At 40.6% G+C, this 10,096-nt stretch overlaps 1 protein-coding gene across 1 annotated transcript in view; it reads right to left on the bottom strand.

Moving 5' to 3' along the window:
• The window catches only part of LOC118340893 (1-phosphatidylinositol 4,5-bisphosphate phosphodiesterase beta-1), a gene marked incomplete in the record, with an annotated part of 102,206 nt that extends 92,129 nt beyond the window's left edge, over positions 1-10,077 (bottom strand). Inside the window, 2 exon segments of the mRNA XM_035679050.1 lie at positions 5,095-5,172; positions 9,751-10,077. Of these exon segments, the coding sequence (XP_035534943.1) occupies positions 5,095-5,172; positions 9,751-9,849 (177 nt within the window).
• Positions 10,078-10,096: the final 19 nt, after the last annotated feature.

The following is a 10,096-nucleotide window of genomic DNA, read 5'->3' as shown; positions in this document are numbered from 1 at the left end:
TGTGTTTAGGTGTGTTTGTGTGTGTGTCAATGCCTACACATGTGACTGTGTGTGGCTGTGTGGGTTTGTTAAGTTAGGTATTGATACCCAAGTTTGTTACTCAGAGCATGACATATACATCTATGTAAATGTGGTCAAATAAACCAGCTCTACATACCTCTTGCTGATTTCTGGTTACCATGGCACTGTATATGTAAAGTAGTCAACCATAGAGGAGGGTGGAAATAGTGACTGATAGAAACGGGTGACTGGTGTTGTCAGTAATTTCTATTTCTTACTCATTTCTTAGCAAATTCTAGTATAAGCTAAACAATCAGCTGTGTACCTCTGTCACCATCACAGTTTAACAAAAGCTATGTAATTCCCCCTTTCAATGCCACCAATGCATAAGTGAGTGAACAAACGGGAATGTTAAGTAATTCTGTACAAGGAAACTACAGTATAACTATATTTAAGTTCCCTGTTCTTGAGTGTAGTGCACATTTCCTTGTGAGATGTTATTTAATAGCTATAGAAACGATGTAACCTACTTTTACTGATTCACAGTGAATAAAGGAGATTGAATAACTTCCCTCCAACATTTATGACACTGTTGTTAATATATTTCTAAAGTGGGATGGGAATATGTTGACATAGGGTTACTGCTTAGTATTCATTTACAATGAGCTCAGTTTTTTACTACTGGTGTTATTCTTACTGACGTTGTCATGGTCACCATGAATATAATCAAAAGCATCACTGTCAGTGCCATCATCATCATCGTGTGTGTGTATGTGTGTGTGTATATACTCAAAACAGCGGGTCTTACAAGGTGAAGGAAAGGGCGTGCAGAAACATTAAAAGCCGGCCAAATGGACTCTGAACCAAACACATACAAACAAGGGAGAGTTATGACTGCATGAGTTTACACTGCAGTGCCCTGTTTAAAAATACAGAACTCACATCACAGTAGAATCCACAGTTTGCACCTGTTTCTATTCACAAAGGAAGAGAGGGAGGTTGTGCGGTACCTTTCAACTATATCAGACTATGTTAACAATCTTAAACAGGAGTGGCATTGTTCAAACTCCTGTTTTGGCAAGCGTCCACAAGCAGAGGGATGGAAGCGAAAAAAATCAAATGAAGCTTATCTCTGGATCCAGAACCAAGGCGTCTTAGCTCGTCTCATGAATTGCTGCCACTGTTATGTCACCTCAAGTACCCTGACACTCAATCAAGAATCAATAAAAGTATCTCATTAGTTCTTATCTTAGTTCATATCTTAGTTCTGACAAGTCTGTCACAGAGATTCTGTTTGAGGCTGAGGCCGTATTGTCAGCCTGACTTACTATGACTACAACAAAGGCATCAAGATGAAACTAGAGGAATCTTCAAGTCTTGAGTCATCAACTAAAAAGCTAGCCAGAAAGTAAAGGCAAAGAACATCACACCTAAACAGATTTGACATTGAGGTTTTGCTGCTGTCAAAACTAAACTTTGCCTTTCTGACCTTAAAATGTGGCTGAAATCCACTGCTGGATCCGACTCTGACAGAAGAACTCATGACTAGATGGAAAAGCCAAACCTCTGGAGTTACAGCAATGTCCTTCTATCACCTTTCGCCTCTCTCTGTCTCAGTGTCTCAGTCACACATGCCAGCGTTCTGTATACAAAGTATCTGCTTTGCACATCATAACTAATTCTCGAGTGTATATGAGTTCTCAAGTTAAGTTTCAAGTCCTAAGGTTTGTTTTTCGAGTTCTAAACAAGTCATTATGAAATTAGCAATGTTAAGTTAATTTCACTGCTAGTAACCTAACAATGAAAGACAACTAATGTTAGACATTGCTGATTGTTTATGAACAAGAGAATATTTAGGATGCCAAAGTCTGGATGGAAAAATTCTGTTACAATACTGACCTTGTCAAGCCCTTCGATTTTATGCATATTAACTGATTAACGCCAGCTCTTAACTAACATTAGCTTAGGCTATATGCTGGCCATAAAACACAAATGTGAGTCAACTTACTGTTGTTTGTTTAGCATCAAGGTTCAGTTGAAGTTTTCTGTGATTTTTGAGCTGCATGTTCTGAATGTTGCCATTGACCAAAGCAGAATCTTTATATTTGAATGTGACAGTCTGAGGTATTGTCTTTTGTCTGTCTGCTGATGTGCACTGCCAGAGACATCTTTACCAGCAATGTAGTTGGCTACTGTTGGATTGATTCAAACAGTATTTGTTGACAGGAAAATTAAGAGTTGATTCGCTGTATGCTTGCGTGCAACAGCATTTGACATCCTTGGGGCATGGGGAGGATATCAAGTCATTGGTGTTAATTAAAGTCAAGGTCTAGCTGCAAGTCCTTTCTGATTTTGTAAAGGCAAGTCTAAAGTAATCAGAAATTAATGACTCAAGTCATATCACGGGAGTTCACAGCTCTGACACACACTATTAATAGCCTTAAAATGGTATGGTAACACAAGTCAATAACAAAAATATTTGTATTATTATTTTCTTTAAAATGAGGAAATACTTCTCAAATATAAAACTAGTCTTCTGCAATGTTAAACGGTTCCAAGGCCTACAGTCAATAGTAAAAACTGTATCCACCAGTGACAGTGTGTGTTTGAAAGTGAGCGCAGTAGGCACACTGAGTACAGTTCTGCTGTGCTTCTGAAGAATCTAAAGAATGCTTTTACTCTGCAGGCCATCAGACTGAGTCTCTAACAAACACACACATAACAACTGGACACAGCATCGTAGCTTGTTTAAATTGGTCTGGTGAACAGATGTGCAATACCATCATGAGTAAGTGAAAACATGAGACAAGACATCCTTATAAACACATACAAACACACATTTGTGTTGACAGCGGCCCTGACGAATATAGCGGGTGCCTTTCTTTATGCCCTAATAGAGTTTTGTCCGGGCTGTGCTTGGTATCAATTTGAGTTATTATGTGTGCGGCAGGACTGCTCTCAAGGCTGAGAGACAGAACAGACACCCACACACGTAAACACACACGCACAAAAGCCTCATCATTCAAAATCCTCGCCTTATGACAAAGAGACAGGAAATAATGACGAATTGATGCCAAAGAGCCTCTCTCAATTCTCTTAGTGGAGAATTACACTCAGTGCTTGTTATCTCTGACCACAGACACACACCTTTCCACACACACAAGCCAGCCAGACATTAAAAGTGCTCCTCTCTTTTTATATCTGTCTGTCTCTCTCTTTCCAGAAAGGGAAGTCTTTCCTCATTCATTGTTTATTTATTTATTTATTTTTTTCAGTTTTAGAACTGAACATATGCCCCGAAGACATCCCCTCTCTTTCTACATATAGTGCATTAATTTACAGCAGAAGTTACGGGATCCTTTCTCTGTTACCAAACAGGAGTAGCAGGAACACTCACATATGTCCATGTGCATTTTTGTGTATCGAGGTGTGTGTACAGAGGTAGAGTCTCGGTCAGCACTCCTGCCTATGCTCTGGTATGGCTGCAGTGAAATACCCTCATCTCGGCAAACATAAAATCAATGGTAGCTATTAATTAGTCTACCTCTGACTGCCTTTGCTGATACAGTTATACACGCAAATAGAACAGGAACACATTACGCCTGTCGAGCTGTTTGAAGTTGGATTGGATTTTACAGAATAGAGGCACTAGACAGGCACACTTGTACTACAGCTGTAAGTACAAAAAAATTGAGCAAACAACAACTTGATGAAGCTAGAACAGCCCCTGCAAATTATGTACACACTTGCAAGGTTAAACTTAGAGTAAGTCATATGCTTGACAAGGTGAGTGGGTCTGATAACATCTAGTATCTTATATTTCACAATCTTGTTCCTGGTTATTATGAGTCTTTGCCATAACTGGAGAGGAGAAAACAAACACACAATGCACTATGGAATATTCTCACAGGTGTCAAATTAAGCACTGCAGGTGCAGCAGTTCAGATTTCTCTTTTCCAGCACTGCTCTTTTACAGGCTTAAATTAGAACCTCACTTGCTGGTGTGCTACTAAGATTATGAATGAAAGATGGGTCAGTGTCCATCAAACATTAAAAAATTGCTAAAGTAAACAAGCTAATTGGGAATCACTCATACCTTAAAACATCAAACATGTCAAAATTAAACACAAGCTAACTGCAGTCTGTAAAGCCTCACAATGGAAAATTGAGCCAAATATAAATATATGTATTTCCAATTTACCAGAGAGCCTCCGATCCTTCTTTAATAATCCTACGAGTACTATCATAATTATTACAACTGAACGCCTAACATAGCCACCAAATACCTCTAATGGCGTTGGCATTGTTATGAGTACTGGATCGTGCAATGACAGCAGTATATAATAAAGTTAGATAGCTTCAAGCGACTGTGAACAATGTGTGTGGACAAATGATACCTTGCTGTGGTAATATAACAGCTTTTCAAGCCTGAAGCACAGTAACGTTCCACAGCAACATGTATTCAAATACTAATCATTCAAAAATGAATTATCTAAGACCTGACCCGCGTTGTAAGGCAAGATTATATTGTATAAGGTTTGTAAACACAAAGATCTATTCTAATTTTTTCCATTCTGCCTGCAGATACAGTCAATTGCCTCTCTATCTTCTGCTGACAACTGATCACATTCATGTCAATCGAAACAAGAGAGATAGGCATTTTTCACATTCACAAATGGCAATAACAAAACAGAAAGTACTTTGATGCATTGGCACTTTCCCCGTGCCAGTCATCAGGGTGTGAACAAGCTAGTGGATAACAAAGCTCCTTATACTTAAATGGGCTGGACTCTACTTCCTTCCCTACTCACTATGCAGACAATGGCACTGTAGAAAAACACATAGTTCCTCATTCATTTCATTTCAATGCTACTTTTGCCACTGCATTGAGCTAATTAGATGTTTAAAATTTCAAAACTGAGATGGATTACTGCTAATGTGATGACTTTAAATGAATCTAGGCTCGAAGGAGCATAAACTCCCATGTGGTAACTTGGTGCTTAATAAGCTTTAAATTTGGGATTCCTGGTTTGATCTGAATTAGCCTAAAAACTAAAAAGTTGGCGTGATTTACAAGTGCAAGCAGTGTCTCACCTTGTTCTGGTCGGTCCAATACAGGTAGTAACCTTTGGGGTCGACAGTTAGAGTCACTGGGGTCACAGTGGTAGAATCCTGGAGGAAAACAACAATATAAGACATTATGTCAGTGTTTCCCTGTCTGTGTTTTTACATGAGTGTGTGTTTTTGTGTGTATGGCAGAATACTCTCTGGGTAAACCAATTTATTTCTTAGGATCAAAGTCTAGTTTTTACAATACCACATTCATACCAGAATCGAAAATGACATTAAAAGTACTGTTTATGTTGTAAGCATGCACACAATCCTTTCCTTCTAGGGTACTTTCCCCATCATGAACTGGCATCACCACAAATGACCAAGCAGCGTGGTGTGTGAGTGTGTATATTTGAGACGACTACAATCATGAACTGCAGGTTGATTCACAGCTGATGTTTCCATTTCCCCCTCTTGTAACAGACAAATGCTTTCCCACAGTTCCCTACATACAGCCGGCTCCAAGCCTCACATACACAAACACACACACACTACACAACACACACCACACACACACAGACACACATAGTTTGACCCTGAGGCATACATGGCAACGCCAGATATTATTGGATGGTTCTATAAAAAGAAAGAGCTTTTGCTTTGTGTCCACAGTGGCCGTGGTACAGCCGAACAGTAGCATATTGTCCTCCTCAATCAGCCATGGCTGTGAGATCAGAGAAATGGAAACCGCATTTGCTGCACACAGCAAGAAAATCTTCAAAGTGTCTTCTGGAGGCTTCTAATGATGTCCCTGTCACAGCACTGGGAGACAGAGTTAATGGTCTGCATCTGCTACACACTTCATATATTTGTCATATTTGGGCGCGACCCTTTGCAACTTGCAGTGTTGGGTTGACCTGGGAGCTGGTAGACAGCGGAGGAGTCTGTGTTGAGGTGTAGAGAACTATTAGTACTCTGAAATCATTTCATACTGCCTAAAAAAAAATGTCAGTTTATTGAACCTAGCACACCTGCTCCATTACAGACCAATACTGATCTCCACCCCTTCATGAACCCATGGAGCAATTGAAAAAACAGAGAAAAGAGAAACAAAGAAACAAGGGAAGTGAACGTAAAGTAAACGAGCGTCTCGTTCGATGTCGCATCAGAAGCATTTGCAATAGTGACGTTTGCCATCCCTGTGAGATCTATTAGAGACTCAAGGGGAATTGTTTTGGTTCTGCTCACATGATTGCACAATTTCTGCAGGCTTGATTGAATGACAAAAGACTCAGTTCATACCACTGAATGCATGCAGCATTCACACACAGTGCTTTCAGCCTGAGGGCAGGATAAAAGCCTCATGTTCGCAGTTCTTAGATATAGCGTCTCATACTAACTGCAGCCCCATATCTCGGATCTTCACTCAAGTTACAACCCACAATCCAATTTCTCCAGTTTAGCTTATTGCAGATTAATGCTGCTTTCCTATCTTCCATTAAGCCATCATTACCCCTGGAAAACTTTATAAAATGTTTAGTTGGATTAAACATTTTTTACAATAAACTATTTATATTGCAAACAAATCGAATCAAGAATTCACTCGATGGGAAAGACGTGGCAACTGATGGATTGTTTGTCATGTCAGAGAAGAAAAAATTAGATGGCTTGAGAGCAGTGGGAATCTACCTAATGATGTGAGAGCAGTCATTTTCACCAGCGTCTTTCTTAATGTCCTTACTCTCCATGGCCACCACCACAAACACATTAAGCCATTACGGACTCTTAGCAAAGATTTTCTCATGGGTCTACCCATTTACGAAAAACACAAGTACTTATAACATTGTGGATTAGAGTTCACGGTGATTTGCTGAGATTACTACCTCTGGAGTGGCACTGCTCGTGGTTTTTATTGTCATTTGACTATTCTGAGAATTTTTCGTTAATGGGAAGACATTAGGCGGCAGCGGCATGCTTTTGGTTGAATTAAGATGAGATTAGTGACTGACTTGCGAAAGTACACACCCCCTGAGGGAAACGATTCCAGGCAGGAGAATGAAGAGTTTGTACCATTAGCCATCACCTGAGGGGGTGTGTTAGAGAGGAGATTTGAGCTCAGCATATTTCTGTTCTGTATGCTAATGACATATTCTACTACTTTTAAGGGATTTTAGGCTCCCCTGCGGAGCCTGATGATATCTTATTCAACACACTCCAGACCAAAAGGGCTATATAAACATAAGCTTCTAAAAAATCTCTGTTTACAAGGACCCGGCGTCATCTTTCACATATTTCATACCTTGCCAGTTGCTGTCAGTGATCTTTAAGACGGAGGGTCACTTTCCTAGAGGCTTTGGATTCCTGCCTATCCTCCACTCTCTATTAACAGAAAGCAGCATTATCCTCCCCTTGGTGCTGAATGTGCCATTTGAACTAACTGGCGAATAATAACACAATCCAGGTAATATTTTAAACCACAACAAGGCACTTCAAGAGCCACTGCAGCAGCCAGTTGTCTGCAAGCACCAGCAACCAAAATACAAGGTATGTGTATGTGCGTGGGAGTTTGGGAGGTTTGGGACTTTCGAGGATTTCACAAACATTTGAAGAGGCTTTCGGATTGCTCTTCTGTTCTTTTCCAACAGTCAACCACGTAGCACCTAGCACTTCAGACAGTTTGCTCCTGAAACACTCAACATGGCTTGTTTGTTCATACAGCACAGTATGCCACTCTTACACAGTAAACAAAACTTAGCACCTTTTTTTTGTTGCCACCGTGTGTTTAGCAGTGGGACAAAATCACAATCACAATCAAATGAATTAAAGTCATTTTCACTGAAACAAAAAAAAATCCAGAGAGTGGAGCCCAGCATCTGAAGCTATGATAAGTAGAAAATTATTTAATTCAAACCTTTTTCACTGACAATTTATGATGGCTTTTTTCTCTCAAAGTCTATCTCTCTATCCCTGTGTAATTCTTTCCAGGAATGATACAAAGAGGAAAGAGGAAGGAAGGAGTGCATGGGAAATTAAACAGAAAAAGTATCTGTGCGTACGTCCGTGTTCGAGGGTTTGTGTTTTTACAGGAAAGGCCTGGTGGGCATTTGGTTCTGGAGATAGGCCCACATGTACAAACTACAGTACACAAACACAGCAGTTAGGGGAAACAGTTGCACACCTCACACACCCCCTTTCTCACAGCATACCAACCAGAGAGCTGAAGGGGTGAGCACTCATTAGTAATTACTAGTTAAGGAAATAGGCAAGCTCTCTTACTTAGGCATAAGATTGATGATTGACAGAGTGGTGGGTTTGCAGCAGTGCATAATTTCCTCTCTGCTATCTGTACTGACAAATTCACACTCTTATAACACTCATCCACTCATGCCATCTGTGCTGTGCTTGACTCACCTGGGTTCAGTGAATATGATTTGTCCACTGTGTATTTGTTAGTATGATCTCATTAAGTTGAATTTCAAAATGCCACTTATACACAACTATCATAGCAGCACAGTTTATTACACACAGTTTATTAACACCGGAATGCCTATGCTAACCTCCATGTATGATTTACATGCAATTTCCTCTTTAATTAGATTTGAATTTCATTTTATCAATACTTTCACACAAGACAGAAACTTTACCAGTTAACTCATTGCAAACAACAGTTCCAGCCAGCCACATTCCCAGTGAGGGAAAAGAGCAACCCACTTCTCAGAATGAAAGTGATCATGACTGTGCTCATATTCAAATGCTCACTCAATAAATAGGTTTGGAGAAACCTGAGGAATGCATGCAGTTATTCAAATAAGATGGGCTGTGGAAAGGTGTGAAACAAATATCACAAAAAGTCCCTTTCAGAATACAGAGAGCTATTATGGTGACAGCAGAGGAGATGAAAATAACCCATTAAGTGCAATAAGGTCACACAGTTGAAACTCTATTTTAAGTGCATCAATTATTAGGTTCATTCTCTTAACGGGATTATTAGAAGCATGTGTTGATTTGTTATTGGGGGAAGGTGCAGTGCGCCAGAGCTGTCTGTTGAAAGGCTACTACTGTTGTGTTTTCTCCAGCTACTCAACAGCAGCGTGCAATCAATTTTAATCAAGGTCATTTCACTACAGCTACACTGTGAGTAGTACCGGAAACAATAACACAACAACAAAAAACAGCAGAGAGGTTATTCAACTCCTGCTTGGTGGTGACACTGCGATCCGCACGTTGAACCCCGACACACTAATAAATTGTAGTAAATGGTTTTAATTGATTATTATTTATTTATTTTTAAAAAGCGTTTACAGAGAAGGGGGAGGGGCGAGCTTCATTCAAATGTTCAGTTTGATTTTATGAGCGGTGCACACGTTCTCAGACACAAGCACTGTTAAAGCCGCGTGCACGCACTCGCGCGCGCACAAACACACACATTTTGGGGAAATGTAAACAAAGCACATGTCAGTATAAACACTAGAAGCTGCTGCATTTCTATATCGGATGAAAACCAGCGAGCCAGGGGCAGGCAGCCCCCCTCTCAGTGCGGTTCTCCATTGACAATTAAATCTATTAGCTACTGTTGCATGAGTAGCCTATAGATTGTGTAATACACCCCAGTGGCATATGCATGCAAATAAAGCGTGCAGAAATCATCCGCCAGTGAACAAAAATTAGACATTCACTGCCGCTCTCGCCGTTACTTACATCATCCCATTTCATAAATTTGTTGCCCTTTCTTAGGCTCTCGGGAACGGACACTGGCTTGAGCTGCAGCGCATGAACTCCAGGCTGTGCCCCTGCCATTGACTCATCTACTCTTCTCGACACACGGCAGGGGTAGGAATGAGTCACTTCACTCTCTTCTACTCTTATGTCTCTTCCTCTCCTTTTGTAATCTGCTCAAAAGGCAGGCTGACGGAAGCCCACTACTGCTGCCAGTATGTCATGCCCGCATCGGCGGCGGCGGTGGCGCGTCTCGGCTTTGGAGAGCTGTGGAGGCGGACGCAGGCGCAGCGGACCGGGGCCACTAACTGACTGACTGACTGACTGA

This window comes from Morone saxatilis, unplaced genomic scaffold (assembly GCF_004916995.1).
Source record: "Morone saxatilis isolate NCDOM2014 unplaced genomic scaffold, NCSU_SB_2.0 Contig7, whole genome shotgun sequence".
Lineage (NCBI taxonomy): Eukaryota > Metazoa > Chordata > Actinopteri > Moronidae > Morone > Morone saxatilis.
Note: the sequence above shows the minus strand (reverse complement) of the source record. Positions and strands in the feature narration are given on the sequence as shown.